Source organism: Nycticebus coucang, chromosome 8 (genome assembly GCF_027406575.1).
Source record: "Nycticebus coucang isolate mNycCou1 chromosome 8, mNycCou1.pri, whole genome shotgun sequence".
NCBI classification, from domain to species: domain Eukaryota; kingdom Metazoa; phylum Chordata; class Mammalia; order Primates; family Lorisidae; genus Nycticebus; species Nycticebus coucang.
Window position 1 is genome coordinate 89752736 of NC_069787.1, and position 17593 is coordinate 89770328.

At 43.3% G+C, this 17593-nt stretch overlaps 1 protein-coding gene across 2 annotated transcripts; it reads left to right on the forward strand.

The window, feature by feature from the left end:
* The first annotated feature begins 2634 nt into the window (after window positions 1-2634).
* On the forward strand, window positions 2635-17520 carry ZNF502 (zinc finger protein 502). Of its 2 annotated transcripts, XM_053599416.1 has the most exons (3): window positions 2635-2710; window positions 15248-15359; window positions 15903-17520. In XM_053599416.1, the coding sequence occupies exons 2-3, from the start codon at window positions 15305-15307 to the stop codon at window positions 17474-17476; spliced, it is 1629 nt and encodes a 542-aa protein (XP_053455391.1). In that variant the 5' UTR covers window positions 2635-2710; window positions 15248-15304; the 3' UTR covers window positions 17477-17520. The 2 variants fall into 2 exon arrangements, with proteins under 2 accessions (XP_053455391.1, XP_053455390.1); XM_053599415.1 differs by lacking the exon at window positions 2635-2710 and having other exon boundaries at window positions 12097-15359.
* Window positions 17521-17593: the final 73 nt, after the last annotated feature.

Consider the following 17593-nt stretch of genomic DNA (forward strand, 5'->3'; position numbering starts at 1 on the left):
CAGATAGTTCTGTGACCCCATGGGCCAGAAGAAGCCATGAAAGGATGTCTAAGAAGAAAGAGTCTCTAGGAGGGTGTGGACCCAATCCCTTTCTGAGGAAGGAGCAGGAGGAATGGTATCTGGTCCCATACAGCTGTGGGGGGGGCTGAAGTGGTTTCAGAGTCTAGGGTGGGCTAGATCCTTTTTCCTTCCTTCCACCCTGCTAAGCCTTCGGAACAACAGGTGCTTACCATCATGAGCTACATTCAAGCCAGCCCTGCCTCATTAAGAAGCTGATGACCCTCTTGGGATGGGCCAGAGTATTTACTGTCCTTTCAGGTGACACTTGATGAGCTCAAAGAACCCAGGCTCCTTTGCTCTAGTCATGCTATCCTTACTATGTGGTTAGCATCTTTGTGTTTGACACCTCATAGTACAAGATGGCTGCTGCATCATCAGCCTCCTTCTAGACTCAAGAATCTAGAGAGAAGGAGGAAATGCAAAGGAAAAAAGGATTTTCCAATTAAACTTTTTTTGACAGAGTCTCACTTTGTCACCATGGGTAGAGTGCTGTGGTGTCACAGCTCACAGCAACCTCAAACTCTTGGGCTCAAGCCATTCTCTTGCCTCAGCCTTCCAAGTAGCTAGGACTACAGGCACCCGCCACAACACCTGACTATTTTTGTTGTTGTTGCATTTGTCATTGTTTTAGATGGGCGGGGCAGGTTCAAACCGGCCAGCCTCACTGTATGTGGCTGGCGCCCTACCTACTGAGCTACAGGCACTGCCCTGTCTCATGTTTTTGAGTTCCTCAAAATATGTATGATTTATAGTGATCTATTTAATATTTATATTTAGGGATGAGACTGTAGTTAGATCAGTTCAACAATGAAAGTAAAATTCCTGGGCTCAAGGACTAATTTTGGTTTTGATGACTTGTCTTTCACCAAGTATCAGTTGAGTGCTCTTGGTGCAGGGTATACACTATGAACAAGACAGAGAAGGCCCCTGCATCAATACAGCTTACATTCTACTGAAGCAGACAGCAGTTGGATAATCACCCTAGGAGATGGTAATGTGCTAGGTAGGTGGTATTCCTTTCAGATGTGCAGAGAGCTTGTATTCTGGATTTAACCTATGGAATCTGTATTTTTCTTTTTTTTTTTTTTTGTAGAGACAGAGTCTCACTTTATGGCCCTCGGTAGAGTGCCATGGCATCACACAGCTCACAGCAACTCCAACTCCTGGGCCTAAGCGATTCTCCTGCCTCAGCCTCCCAAGTAGCTGGGACTACAGGCGCCCGCCACAACGCCCAGCTATTTTTTGGTTGCAGTTCAGCCGGGGCCGGGTTTGAACCTGCCATCTTCGGTATATGGGGCTGGTGCCTTACTGACTGAGCCACAGGCACTGCCCCTGGAATCTGTATTTTTCAACTTGTCAAAAATTCAGAGAACTTTTCTCTCTGATTAATAAATCAAAAAAGTATTTATTTATTTATTAGTATTATTTTTTTTGTAGAGACAGAGTCTCACTTTACTGCCCTCGGTAGAGTGCCATGGCGTCACATGGCTCACAGCAACCTCCAGCTCTTGGGCTTATGTGATTCTCTTGCCTCAGCCTCGCGAGTAGCTGGAACTACAGGCGCCCGCCACAACGCCCGGCTATTTTTTTGTTGCAGTTCGGCCGGGGCTGGGTTTTAACCCACCACCCTCGGTATATGGGGCTGGCGCCCTACTCACTGAGCCACAGGCGCCGCCCCCCAAAAGTATTTATTAAATATCTTTTGGCTGGACACTGTGCTAAACACAGTAAATAATATGTAATAACAATAATGGTAAATAATAGCTCCATATAATTGGATAGAGTTATACAGAGATGGATTCAGTCCTTCATAGTTGCCCTTGGGTAGGATGTTAGCTCGTGTATGTCTTTGAAAATGGACACGTGTGTGTATTTAGCGGCCATTGGATAGTAGGGCAACTAGAGCTAGAATTACTCTTTAATTAAAGAGTGCTACTGAAATGTCAAGACCAGTGGTCAGACCTGGACCAACAGTCACCGTGGTCAAGCAAGACTGGCACTATTTTATAAGAACCACTATGAACTGAATGGCTTAGGGGAGGGAGAATATTCCAGAGGGAAAATCTGGGATAAAGATTCAGGGTCAGGAATGGGTAAGAGATTTTGGGGAGGCCAATAGGAATTCAGTAACGTTAGAGCAGAACGTGTTTTGCAGCACAGTTAAGAGATGTTTATGCTGAGGTCTGTTCGTGTGGGGCTAGGTTGGGAGTTTGTCTTTTATTCTACCATGACAGAGGATCGTTCAAGGTTATTTATGAGGGCTACTTCAAGTTGATGGAATATGCTAGTTTCTTAATTACGAGTCCTGTTCGGCACCCTTTCCATTCCCTAATGTTCCTTTCTACAGTCCCCTTGAGGGAGGTGGTAGCCACTGTGTCCCGTACACAGGTAGCATCACGGACGTGAAGAATACAGCTGGGTTTGGAGGGAGCCAAGCCTGGGCTTAAGGGCTGGGCTAAGAGGACTCGCCTTCCTTGGTGGCCCCATAGAGACGCTCCTTCCGCATCCTAGAGAATCAGCGAATGACAGAGCGAGCCCACAAATGACGCACTACCGGTCGCGCCACCGCCATTCCGGCTCCAGAGGTCACGGCTTCTGCGCACTTCTGGGGCTGTAGGTGCCGCCTGCGGGCGGGCCGCCAAGTCTCACGGTGAGCGGCTGGGCCCCAGGGAGGGAAAGGAGGTATTCCCGTTCGCCTTAGTGAGGCTGGAGGCCGGAGCTTATTTGGCAAGTTGGCCCTGGCCTGATTCCCCCCGAATTGTTGCCTGCTAGGCCTCCGGGAGTCAGGGGCACTACTTTCTGTCCGGCTGGACCTCAGCACTACAGATCCTAGGCCCCACCATGCAGGCTACAAAAGTCGTCAGTCTCCGGTGGCGGAGTGAATGAATGAATGGATGAGTGAGTGAGTGAGGGATGGATGATCAAAAGCTAGGACCAGTGTTCAGAAATGAAATCTGGGGCTCAGAATTCTCGGTCCGATACCGGCTACATTCTCCAGATGATCTTGTAGCTCAGAAATTTGTTTAGGGACGGTCTTTTTTTTTTGTAGAGACAGAGTCTCACTTTATGGCCCTCGGTAGAGTGCCGTGGCCTCACACAGCTCACAGCAACCTCCAACTCCTGGGCTTAAGCGATTCTCTTGCCTCAGCCTCCCGAGCAGCTGGGACTACAAGCGCCCGCTACAACGCCCGGCTATTTTTTGGTTGCAGTTTGGCCGGGGCCGGGTTTGAACCCGCCACCCTCGGAATATGGGGCTGGCGCCTTACCGACTGAGCCCCAGGCGCCACCCCTTTTTTTTTTTTTTTAAGGGACGGTCTTAATAGGAGCTACCAAGTAGTGTAAAGCGCACTATTCGGAGAGTCTTGAGATCTGAGTTATGATTCTGCAGGGTTACAGAGGCTTTTTCTTTATTTCTAAACTTGTACTAATAGTATGTGCCTTGCTTTTTTCAGAAGGCTCAGTTGACAGTACGTGTATGATAGCTGGTATGCAAATGTTAATATCTGCCAACAAAATATTAGTATCCATTACATGCCAAACATCACGGGGAATTTAGGGGTGAGGCTACACATGGGAATATATTTCCAGTCTAGAATTGAAAGATAAGTATATAAGCAGATTTTGGTGACGATATTTGAAGTTACGTTTATTTAGCAGTTATTAGAGTGTATCAGGCCCTCTTTCAAACACTGTGCTAATTTATTTAATCTTCACAATAGCTTATTTGTCGTTTTGAAGTGAGAAAGTTGAGGTACAGAAAGAATAGATACCTTATCCAAAGGTACATTGCTACTAAGTGACCCAAGGCTACAGAAGAGATAGATACTATGCTCTGCTACAGCCTGGGTGAGTGTTATTTGGTGCAAAGAGGCAAGCCAAGAAGGGCTTCAGAGAGGAGTACATTTCAATGTTGTCTTATTGAAGGAACAGTAGTTTCAAGTTCTTAAAAAAAACCCACCTAGTTTGCTCAGACTCCTTTAGCTTATTCTTGATTTGTGAGGAGGTGGCAGCAGTAAGAAAGCTTAGAAGATAGGAGGAGGAAGCCCCCTGTCAATTAGGTTAGCAAGATGAGGTTAATGAGAGCCTCTTTACTTTCGCCCTTCACTGTAATGCCTAACTTCCCCTAGATCTGAAGGAGACTTTTAATATTTAAAAATAACTGACAATCAGATTATTGTACAAGACACATTTGTAGAACAGAAGCACCTACATTCCTTCCTAGGCAATTTATAGACCTGAGGATCAGCAAATTTGGTCTACCACTTTTCTTTCAAAACTGTTACTGAAATGTAGCCAAGCTCGTTTGTTTACTTATTATCTATCATTGTTGTTTTAGCTGGCCTGGGCCTTGTTCTAACCTGCCAGCCTCCATGTATATGGCTGGTGCCCTACCCACTGAGCTACGGGCACTGCCTATTTCTGTTTTTAAAAGTTACAACAAAGTGGAATAGTTGCAACAGAGGGACAGAGACCATGTAGCCTAGGAGAACTAAAATGTTTATTTTCTGCTCCATTTCAGAAAAAGTTTGCTGACTTCTCAGATGATCCATGATTGGAGAGTGGGCATCACCAAAATGCCATTCCTTTTCCATAGGTTTTAGTATCCTGTAGGATATAAATAGGATATAATAGTATCCTAACACTGCTGAGTGCCTACCATGTGGCAAATGTCTTTAAAAATACTTTACATGGCTAGGCGCCCGTACCTCACTTGTTAGGGTACCACCCACATACACTGAGGCTGGCATGTTCAAACCCAGCCTAGGCCTGCTAAACAACAATGACAACTACAACAAAAAAAAATAGCTGAGCATTGTGGTGCGTGCCTGTTGTCCCAGCTACTTGGGAGGCTGAGGTGAGAACCGCAGTATTTCCGATAAAATCTTCCTATAGTTCCTATCTTATATTTTCCCAGGTAGAATGAAGTGCTCAATGTTTAAGTAGGAGGCACATTGTTAATTTTTCTCAAATGTTTAATTCCATGTTGCTGTGAGCTGTGACATCATGGCATTCTACCCAGGGTGACATAGTGAGACTCTGTCTCTAAAAGAAGAAAAAAAGAAAGCTTTACATGGGCCAGGCATGGTGGCTCACGCCTGTAATCCTAGCACTCTGGAAGGCTGAGGCGGGTGGATTGCTTGAACTCACGAGTTTGAGACCACCCTGACCAAAAAGCAAGACCCTGTCTCTACTAAAAGTAGAAAAACTGAGGCAAGAGGCTTGCTAGAGCCCAAGAGTTGGAGGTTGCTGTGAACTATGATGCCATGGTACTCTATCCAGGGTGGCAGCTTGAGTCTCTGTGTCAAAAAAAAAAAAAAATAGAATGCTTTACATGAATTAATTTGTCAAGGATTCACAAATTAATGAGCTGGAAGGACTCATGGTTATTACCTAATATGTCACCCTTTTCAGATAAACAGCCTGTTATGTAGTCCACTCACATGGGCTATGGCAGAACAAAGTTTCCTGATTCCTAGTCTAATTCACTTTCATTGTATTCCAAATGGGAGGCCAAGGCCGTATCACTGGATCTGCATCATTTTTGTTTTTGTTTCTGGGTTTTTATGATTTTATGATTTTATTTATTTATTTATTTTTATTTTTGAGACAGAGTCTCAATTGGTCATGTTCAGTAGAGTGCTGTGGCATCATAGTTCACAGCAACTTCAAACTCTTGGGCTTAAGCAATCCTCTTGCCTCAAACTCACAAGTAGCTGGGACTATAGGTACCTGCCACAATGCCTGGCTGTTTTTAGAGATGGGGTCTTGCTTTTGCTCAGGCTGGTCTCAAACCCATGAGCTCATGCAATCCACCCTCCTGGGCCTCTCAGAGCGCTAGGATTACAGGCATGAGCCACTGTACCCAATCTGTGTTTCTGTTTTTTTTTGAGACAGAGCCTCAAGCTGTTGCCCTGGGTAGAGTGCTGTAGCATTACAGCTCACAGCAACCTCCAACTCCTGGGCTCAAGAGAGTCTCCTGCCTCCACCTCCCAAGAGTAGTCTGGGACTACAGGTGCCTGCCACAATGCCCAGCTATTTTTTGGTTGCAGCCATCGTTGTTTGGCGGGCCCGGGATGGATTTGAACCTGCCAGCTCAGGTGTATGTGGCTGGCGCCTTAGCCACTTGAGCCACTTTAAAAGACAAGTTTTTCTGACTATAGAAGTAATACATGTATACTGAAGTAAAAGTGAAATATATAGAAGAGTATAAAGGACAAAGTAATGTAATCTATTAACTAACCTAGATGAGTGTAAGAATATTTTGGTGGGTTTTCTTTATATCTTTTTTGTTTTAACAGCAGAATTAACTTTCTTCCTTATGTTCTTTTTAATGTGTATGCTTTGTTATATGTATTAAATTAATTAATTTTTAATGTGTATGCTTTGTTATATGTATTAATTAAATTAATACATCAAATAATTATATGTATTAATTATAGTTTCCATTTATTGAGTGCATATTTAATGCTAGTATATATGTGCATTTTGTTGGTGTTTTGTATCCTCTTGTAACATACTGTGTTTTTTCATGAATATTCTTTGTATGATTTTTAATAGTTTTATAATCTATCGTGATATTCCATTAATATTTATTTACTTTTCTTTTTACTATTGTAGTAATAATATGATCTTTTTACATAGATCCCTGGGGAATCTCTGATTATATTTTTCACTTTTTTCTGTGATTATAGAATTTTTCTTTTTCTTTTTTAAGAGATAGCTTCTGACTCTGTTGTCCAATCTGGAGTACAGTGGTTCAGTTATAGCTCTCTGCAGCCTCAAACTCCTGGGCTCAAATGATTCTCTTCCTTAAGCTTCCCAAGTAGCTGGGACTACAGGCATGTGGCACCCTAAGTTTTGTATGTTTCTGTAGAATCAGGGTCTCACTATGTTCAGGCTGGCCTCAAACTCCTGGCCTCAAGCAGTCCTCCCACCTCAGCCTCACTGAGTGCTAAGGATGTTAGGCGTGAACCACCTTGCTAAAGCAAGTGTTTACCATAGTTTGATTCTTCAGAGATGATCAAAATTAAGTTTGATGTATATTCTTAATAGATTTAAGTTAGTTTTTTAAAAAATAAGGCATAAGTAGATGATAGAGGAAGTTGGGGAAAATCATAATTCATTGTATCTCCACAGTGATGATTATTTTTTTCTTCTTGATCTTACATACATATTTTAAAAAACATATATGATGTTATATATTACTTGAAATTTTATTTTATTTTTGAGACAGAGTCTGTTACTATGTGGCCCTGGGTAGAGTACTGTGGTGTCACAGCTCACAGCAACCTCAAACTCTTGGGCTTAAGTGATTCTCTTGTCTCAGCCTCCTAAGTAGCTCAGACTACAGGCGCCCGCCACAATGCCTGGCTATTTTTTTGTTGTAGTTGTCATTGTTGTTTGGGCAGGTCCCAGGCTGGGTTCAAACCCTGCAGCCTTGGTGTATGTGGCCAGCGCCCTAGCTGCTGAGCTGCAGGCACCGAGCCTGTACTTGAAATTTTATTTTATTTTATTTTTTTAGATAAAGTCTCACTATGTTGCCCTCAGTAGAGTGCGGTGGCATCACAGCTCACAGCAACCTCAAACTCCTGGGCTCAAGCAATTCTCTTGCCTCAGCCTCCCATGTAGCTGGGACTATAGGCGCCCGCCACAATGCCCGGCTATTTTTTGGTTGTCGTTCACATTGTTGTTTGGCAGGCCCAGGCTAGATTTGAAAGTGCCACCTCCAGTGTGTGTGGCTGGTGCCTTGAAATTTTAATATCCTGGATTTTTTGCATAAATATTTTTCCAAACAGTCACATATTTTCATTTTTGTTTGTTTTTCAAACAAGATCTCACTCTGTTGCCTGGGCTAGATTATAATTACATTGTTATAGCTCATTGCAGCCTTAAACTTCTATGCTCAAGGGATCCTCCTGCCTCTGCCTCCTGGGTAGCTAGCAATACAGGTGTGTATCACCACACCTTGCTAGAGACACAGTTTTGCTATGTTGCCCAGGCTGGTTTTCAACTCTTGGCCTCAAGTGTTCCTCCCACCTTGGCCTTCCAAAGTGCTGGGATTACAGGTGTGAGCGATCTTGCCCAGCCAGTGTTTTCATTGTTGATTATTTTTATGTCTATATAATTTCCACCAAGTGGAAATACCATTATGTGCTAAGCTTCAGTGTCCACCAGTAGAAAAATTGTTATTTCCAACAGCAAACAGGATTTTTTTGACATTTAACGTAAGAATTGTTTTTTTTTTTTTTCCTCTCTGGAAAGTTACTTTTTTTTTTTTTTTTTAGAGACAGAGTCTGACTTTATTGCCCACGGTAGAGTGCCCGGCATCACACAGCTCACAGCAACCTCCAGCTTTTGGGCTTAGGCGATTCTCTTGTCTCAGCCTCCTGAGCAGCTGGGACTATAGGCACCCGCCACACCGCCCAGCTATTTTTTGTTGCAGTTTGGACGGGACTGGGTTTGAACCCACCATCCTTGGTATATGGGGCCAGTGCCCTACTTACTGAGCCACAGGCGCCGCCCTGGAAAGTTACTTGTTTATGAGAAAATTATGATAGTCGAAGTACTAGGTCAAAGAGTATAGACATTTTTATTATATACTGATAGCTTTGAGGAGTTTCTGAAATACACTACAGGTGTTGTATATACAGAATGAATATTCTGTTCTGACTTTCTGATGCACAAATTACAACATTCCAACTACTGAAGCTACAACTCTCAGACCTGATGTATATTGTCATATTGCCTCCAGAAGGATGGTACCGGTTTACATTCCCTCCAGTGTGTATGAGAGCTCTCTTTGCATGTACTTTTGCCAGTCTTGAGTAGGGCATTTAAAATAGATTTTTCCAGGGCGGCACCTGTGGCTCAGTCGGTAAGGCACCGGCCCCATATACCGAGGGTGACGGGTTCAAACCCGGCCCCGGCCAAACTGCAACCAAAACATAGCCGGGCGTTGTGGCGGGCGCCTGTAGTCCCAGCTACTTGGGAGGCTGAGGCAAGAGAATCGCTGAAGCCCAGGAGTTGGAGGTTGCTGTGAGCTGTGTGAGGCCACGGCACTCTACCGAGGGCCATAAAGTGAGACTCTGTCTCTACAAAAAAAAAAATAGATTTTTCCAGCTTGGCTTCTGTAGCTCAAGGGGCTAAGGCACCAGCCACATACACCGGAGCCGGTGGGTTCAAATCCAGCCCGGGCCTGCCAAACAACAATGACAACTATAACCAAAAATAGCCGGGTGTTGTGGTGGGTGCCTATAGTCCCAGCTACTTGGGAGACTGAGGCAAGAGGATCTCTTTTTTTTTTTTTTTTGTAGAGACAGAGTCTCACTTTATGGCCCTCGGTAGAGTGCCGTGGGGCAAGAGGATCTCTTAAGCCCAAGAGTTTGAGGTTGCTGTGAGCAGTGGCGGCACGGCACTCTACCTAGGGCGACAGCATCTCAAAAAAATAAAATTAAAAAAAAAATAGAGTAGATTTTTCCAATTTGATGTAAACTTGGATTCTTCATTCTTTCATTTACCAATTTCCTGGTTACCACAGAGATGGAACTTTGGTGTATTTATTGGTCTTCATAATTCTTGGTACATTGTATCCTTTTTTTCTCTTAGTTCATCTTTTTTCCTTGGTCATTTATAAGAAGTCTTTATATATTAGGTCTATCTATCCCTTAATACATGTATCAGGAATATTTTAGCTTGTTTGTCTTTTAATTTAATTTTGTTTTCTCTTTCTTTTTTGAGACAGAGTCTCAATCTGTCGCCCTCAATAGAGTGCTGTGGCATCACAGCTCACAGCAACCTCAAACTCTTGGGCTTAAGCGATTCTCTTGCCTTAGCCTCCCGAGTAGCACCCACCACAACGCCTGGCTATTTTTTGGTTGCACTTGTTATTATTGTTTAGCATGCCTGGGCTGGGTTTAAACCCGCCACCCTAGGTGTATGTGGCTGGCGCCCTGCTGATTAAGCTATGGGCACTGCCTAATTTAATTTTTATTTATTCATTTTTCATTTTAAATTTTATTTGTATTTTGGATATAGAGGATATTGCTTTTCTATGGGCCACATTTTTACATTTTTGTTATATGGGTAAACATTTATCCATTTTTGTCCTGTCCATTTTTGCATCATGTTTAGAAAGGCCTTCCTTAACCCTAAAATCAATAATTTGTCAATATTTTATTATTTTGTGTGTTTTATTTTTTTCCTTTTCAGAGCTATCTTGAGTGCAGTGGCATGATCATAGCTCACCAGAGCCTGGAACTCCTGACCTCAAGCCATCCTCCTGCCTCAGCCTCCTAAGTAGCATATACCAGCATGCCTGGCTAATTTTTCTAATTTTTTTTTGGTAGTGATGAGGTCTCACTGTTGCCCACAATAATCTTGAATTTCTGGCCTCAAGAAATCCTCCTGCCTTGGCTTCCTGAAGTGCTGGGATTACAAGCATGAGCCATGCCAGTTTTGTGGTTTCATTTTTTGTATTTAATCCTTTAATCAGTTTAGGTTTATTTTTATGTGTGATATAGTGTAGCAATCTGTTTTTTTTTTTTCTTTTTTGTGATAGGTAGCAATAGTCCCACCATAATTTACCTATTTTTTTTTTTTTGCAGGTTTTTTTTTGGCTGGGGCTGGGCTTGAACCCGCCACCTCCAGCACCCTACCCCTTTGAGCCACAGGCGCCGCCCCATAATTTACCTATTTTTAATGGTTAGAAATGTTACTTTTATAATATATTAAATTATTTTTTCTATCTCTTAGAGCATAAAAGATCTTTAAAAAAATTGTTTAAAAGGGCAGCGCATGTTGCTCACTGGGTAGGGCAATACTGAGGGTGGCGGGTTCGAACCTGGCCCCTGTCAAACTGCAACGATAAAAAAAGAGCTGGGTGGGTGGTGCCTGTGGCTCAAGGAGTAGGGCGCTGGCCCCCTACACTGTGGGTGGCGGGTTCAAGTCTGGCCCCAGCCAAAACTGCAAAAATTAAAAAAAAAAAATTCTTAAAAAAATAAAATAAGTAGCAGGGCATTGTGACGGGCGCTTTGTAGTCCCAGCTACTCAAGAGGCTGAGGCAAGAGAATTGCCTAAGCCCAGGAGTTGGAGCTTCCTGTGAGCTGTGATGCCATGGCACTCTACGGAGGGTGATAAAGTGAGAAGACTGTCTCTAAAAAAAAAAAAAAAAATGTTTAAAAAATAGGGACATGGGCTCACTATGTAGCCCAGGCTGGTCTTGAACTCCAGGCATCAAGTGGAGTTCTGCCTTCCATGTAGCTGAGATTACAGGCACAAGCCACCATACCTGGTTTAGAGATCTTTTTTTTTCTTTTTTTTTTTTTTTTGAGACAGAGTCTCCAGCTCTCACCCTGGGTAGAGTGCCGTGGTGTCACAGCTCACAGCAACCTCAAACTCTAGGGCTTAAGCGAGTCTCTTGCCTCAGCCTTCCAAGTAGCTGGGACTACAGGCTCCTGCCACAACACCCGGTCATTTTTTTTGTTGCGGTTGTCGTCGTTTGGCAGGCCTGGGCTGGATTCGAACCCACCAGCTCAGGTATATGTGGCTGGCGCCTTAGCCACTTGAGCCATAGGCGCTGAGCCTGGTTTAGAGATCTTTTATAGGTAAAAACCTACTATTGAGATTTCTTAGCCATAGTCTCAGGATTTCAATTACTCTTTTTATGTCAAAAACTCTAAATACTGTTTTCAGCTTACACTACTCTCCTCTAGTCCAGATATGTGTGTCCTACTTTCTGTTAGAATATTTTAAGACTAAATATATCTTCCTCCCCAGGCCACTATCATCATTCAAGCCAAAAACTGGTCCGGTATATGTGTACTTCTCCCCCTGTTCATCCAATCCTGTCGATTCTGTCTTTTAGTTAGTACAGTCCCCTTGGTGGACAATTGAAACCGTCACACAAGGGTTCTTCCAGCTGTCACCTTGAATTCCCCCCCACCCCCATACCCCTACTCAGTTTTTTTTTTTCTTTTTTTTTTTTTTTTGTAGAGACAGAGTTTCACTTTATCGCCCTTGGTAGAGTGCCATGGCGTCACACAGCTCACAGCAACCTCCAACTCCTGGGCTTAGGCGATTCTCCTGCCTCAGCCTCCCGAGCAGCTGGGACTACAGGCGCCCGCCACAACGCCCAGCTATTTTTTGGTTGCAGTTTGGCCGGGGCCGGGTTTGAACCCACCACCCTCGGTATATGGGGCTGGCGCCCTGCTCACTGAGCCACAGGCGCTGCCCTCAGTTTTCTTTTTTTAAACAGCAGATCTAATCATGTCACGTCTTTCACCAAACCTTTCCAAATTCATTTTATGGCTCTCTTTACACTGTAGTGTAAAGTCCTTAAAATGGCTTACAAGGTTTCATTTGATCCGGCTTTGCTTGCCTCAGGCTTTACGTCTCAGTTCTGGTGCTTAATACTTTGTCCTTATTAGATCTTCATTCTTTTGAAATACTGAGTTTGAATCCTTTTGTGTGTTCTGTTTGATCTCACTGTATATTCTTTTCCCTTTTCTCTTGTCTAGTTCCTGGTTCATCTCTTCCTCAGAGAGGCTCTTATTCCCAGACTGGATTAGGTCTCCTCTGCTTAACATTCCAAAGCACACTGTACTCCATTTTTGTAACTCCTACACTTGAAATTATTGATTTGATATCTTTGTGCAGCTATTACATAACCTGCAGTCAGATGAGAGGCACTGTCTGACATTTTTTCCAGCATTTAACACCGATTACACCCAATCCCTATTCTGCTGCATAAGTTTCTGCAGGATTATGGGATACCTGACAGTTCTCCTTTGTACCCCTCCTATGAAAGAGAAGGAGGAAAACCCATACAGAATCTTCTTAAACTCTCAAAACCCAGACCTCAATAAGAAGCCCACAGGCCCGACCTTATGTATTTCAGCAGGCTCATTCTGAACTTTCGTACCTCCAGAGCTCTTGACTGTGGTAAAACCAACTCTCCATTGCCCTTTTTCCTTGAAATAATGCTGTCAGTTCTGCTTCTTACTCAAGGGTTAATATGCTGTTTTAGATGAACGGTTTTGATTTTCACATTTTAAACAATAAGAGATGACAAAATTCTCTACTATTTTTGCAACCTTTTTGTAAATCAAAACCTATTTTTCAACGTTTTTCTTCTTTTTTTTTTTTGTGGCCCTCGGTAGAGTGCCGTGGCCTCTCACAGCTCACAGCAACCTCCAACTCCTGGCCTTAAGCGATTCTCTTGGCTCAGCCTCCCAAGTAGCTGGGACTACTGGCGCCCGCCACAACGCCCGGCTATTTTTAGGTTGCAGTTTGGCCGGGGCCGGGTTTGAACCCATCACCCTCAGTATATGGGGCTGGCGCCCTACCGACTGAGCCACATGCGCCGCCCATCTTCTTTTTTTTTAAACTGCAGGCTATGCTCTTACATTGAGCTATGCCTGAAGAAAAAACTGTTTGCTGTATAAAAGGTGCTTCTGTGTATAAAATGTGCACCCACATTTTTGACCCAAACTTTCAGGAATATGCCCGTTGGGAAAGTGCCAGGCTCTTGGCAGGTAGATACATATCTGGAGGAGGCTAACACTCCCCTGGTAAACTTGAAGATCCCACCACCCTCCGGCATTGTGAAAGCTGCCCTTTCCCTCTCTTCTGGGAGCCCTTACCTCCTGGCCATGTCAGGACTGTGGCCTAGATGGCCATATGTATGGCTGGTGGAGCCGGAGCTTCTGAGGCCATGGGACCCATGGGCAGCTAGGTGGGTCCCTTGGAACTGTGTGGGGCTTCGTGTACTCTCCAAGGCATAGCCTCAGTGGTTGCTACTCATGGTCACAGCCCACCTCTCCAGCCCACCCCACCAGTGCTCCCCTTGTGGCAGTTAGTGGAGGTTGCTCTGGTCCACTCCCAGTGGATCCCAGATCCTCCCATAGTGGAACTCTGTGCACCAGGCAGGTCCAGGTGGGAGGACATGGCAGTCCCAGAAGGCCCACTGAAGTCCCTGACTCCTGAGCAATACTGCCCATGTAAAATGTGCATCCTTATTTTTCCCTCAAAAATTTGGGCCAATGGCTAGGTGCCTGTCGCTCAGTCGGCTAGGGTGCCAGCCACATCTACCTGAGCTGGTGGGTTCCAATCCAGCTCGGGCCTGCCAAACAACAATGACGGCTGCAACCAAAAAATAGCTGGGTGTTGTGGCAGGCATTTGTAGCCCCAGTTACTTGGGAGGCGGAGGCAGGAGAATCACTTGAGCCTAGGAATTGGAGGTTGCTGTGAGCTCTGATGCCATGGCACCCAGGGTGACAGCTTGAGGCTTTGTCTCAAAAAAAAAAAAAAATTGGGGCCAAAAAAGTTGCACATTATATACAACAAAATATGGTAATTGATATGACATGTAGAATGAAGGACAGCCAGTATATCTCTAGTTTGTATCAAGCAGAGAGCATTTTCTAACTCCTGTCTAGGCTCCTTGATGTGTGATAGAAGTGGGGGAATTTTGCTTAATACATTGCAATGAGGCTATTTTCCCCATGCAACATGGTATTTTTTTTTTTTGTTTTTTGAGATAGGCTTTTACTCTGTCACTTAGGCCAGAGTGCAGGGGCACCATCATAGTTCACTGTAGCTTCCAACTCCAAGGCTCAAGCAATCCTCCTGCCTCAACCTTCCAAGTAGCTGGGACTATTGGCATGTGCCATAATGCCCTGGCTAATTTTTTTGTTTTCTTTGTAGAGATGAGGTCTTGCTATTGCCTAGACTGGTCTCAGACTCTTGGGGTCAGGCAACACTATGTACTCAGCCTCCCAAAGTGCTAGGAGCATACCTATAGGTGTGAGCTACCACACTCAGCCCCCAGCAACTTGTGATTATATTAATTGACTTTTTGTGTAAATTGTAGGATGGACAGAGTACTAATTAACATGGATTTTCCTATTTATTTAATCTTTGAATCTTTGTTTTATCATTATAAGGCAATAAATAACATTTTGATTCATAGGTACTTGAAAGTTTAATAGTACGTCAGTCTGTCTGGGCTTGTTACTTCTTAACTGACAAATGGAAGGTTTCTAAATCTGGAAGACTGTAGCTGATGCTGATTTTTGCTGATGCAACCACATTGATATGCTGAAGAGGTATTGTATGAGTTATTAGATAGTGTCCCTGTTTGCTGGACAGTGATATCCCTTTCTCCATCATTCTTTCCCTCTATGAGCAGGCTCTTTTTTTCCAAACCTGAAGTGTTTTTCATTCAAAGCAAAGAGAAGATTCCTGAATGTTGAATATGCAAGGAGGTGAAGAGAGAGAGACTGGAAGAGAGACTTGTCCAGGTGAGTCACTGAGGGACAACCAATGGGATAAACAGGAAGGTGTTGAAAATTTTAGAGGAGAAGCTAAGTGACACTTAGGATATCAAATTACTGTCTCCTTATAGGGATGCTGGAGACAGGTGTGGGTGACTATCTCTGAGGCCTACTGATTCTCAGTATTTATTTTATCTTTCTCATTTCCTGCAGTTGTCCCTTTATATTTTCCCACTCTTCACTCTCTGAATATATATCATTCATGTTTCCTGTCTTGCCTTAGTTTTAATGTGTGTGGTTTTTGTTGTTTTCTATTTACTTTCATTCTGTCATTTTTCTCACGCCCTAAATGTCTATAGCTGTCCTTTTCTTGGAGGTTTCTCATTAATAATGGTCAAATTGCTCCAGTGCATATCTACTACTCACAACTATGAATTGCTTGCCATGCATGCTTTTACTGGCCCTTACTTATAGGCTGTAACTGAGTCCTGTTAATGTTAGGGTTCTACAACTTCAGGAACTTCACCTCTGTTGTACATAAGTGATATTCGCTCTGCTGTTTTCTTTCAGAATGGACAAACAAGTCTGCTTTAGAACATCATGTCTATGAAATTGATTCACCAGGGTTAGTAGCAAAGAGATACCAAGAGACTGAATTCCAGGATTCTACTCTTGAAAAGAAATATGCATGTAAGGGCATGAAGGAAAATTTTTCTGGAGAAATTCCTGGGCCTTACCTTTTCCAAGAAGGAGGTTTTGGGGAAGTAACTTTTATCCACAAAAAAGAACCCCCTGAAATGATTAGTCAAGAATTTAGTTTTGAGAAAAGCTTGCTTTTGGCCTCCAATTTTGTTACACATCTCAGAGTTTCTAAAGAAGAGAGTTTGCAACAGTGGGAAAGAAGTAACATACACACCAGTGAGATTTCAGGCCACAGCAAATGCTTAACTCTTTCCACAGAGAAAAAGTCTTGGAAATGTAATGAATGTGGAAAAATCTTTACTCAGAGCTCATCACTTACCCAACATCAGAGAACTCACACTGGAGAGAGACCCTATGCATGTGCAGAATGTGGGAAAGCCTTTAATCGAAGCTCATTCCTTGTTCAACATCAAAGAATTCACACTGGACTGAAACCATATGGATGTGAGCAGTGTGGGAAAACATTTAGATGTCGATCATTTCTTACTCAGCATCAGAGAATCCACACTGGAGAGAAACCTTACAGATGTAATGAATGTGGGAATTCCTTCCGTAATCACTCACATCTCACTGAACATCAGAGAATTCACACTGGAGAGAAACCTTATAAATGTAACAGATGTGAGAAGGCATTCAGTCAGAACACACACCTTATTCATCATCAGAGGATTCACACTGGTGAGAAGCCTTATCTATGCAATGAATGTGGCACTTCTTTTCGCAAACACTCAAATCTTACACAACATCAGAGAATTCACACTGGGGAAAAACCCCATAAATGTGATGAATGTGGGAAAACCTTCCAAACAAAGGCAAACCTTTCTCAGCATCAAAGAATCCATACTGGAGAGAAACCCTATAAATGTAAGGAATGTGGCAAAGCCTTTTGTCAGAGCCCATCTCTTATAAAACATCAGCGAATCCATACTGGAGAAAAACCCTATAAATGTAAGGAGTGTGGCAAAGCTTTTACTCAAAGCACTCCACTCACTAAGCACCAGAGAATCCATACAGGGGAGAGACCATACAAATGCAATGAATGTGGAAAAGCCTTCATTCAGAGTATTTGCCTTATTCGGCATCAGAGAAGTCACACTGGAGAAAAACCCTATAAATGCAATCAGTGTGGAAAGGGCTTTAATCAGAATACCTGCCTCACTCAGCATATGAGAATTCATACTGGAGAGAAGCCTTATAAATGTAAAGAATGTGGAAAAGCCTTTGCTCATAGTTCATCTCTTACTGAACATCATAGAACTCACACTGGTGAGAAACTTTATAAATGTAGTGAGTGTGAGAAAACCTTTCGGAAGTATGCACATCTTAGTGAACATTACAGAATTCACACTGGTGAGAAGCCTTATGAATGCATTGGATGTGGAAAGTTTTTCAGGCATAGTTCTGTCCTTTTCAGACATCAGAAACTTCACAGTGGTGAATAATGCTGGCATTTGCGTCATTCATGACAATTTCTCTAAAGAGAGTGACTAGGAATCTGGCTGGAAGGACAGGGTCAGATAGAGTTCTTGGAGGGAAGGATTAAGGAATCATGGCTACTG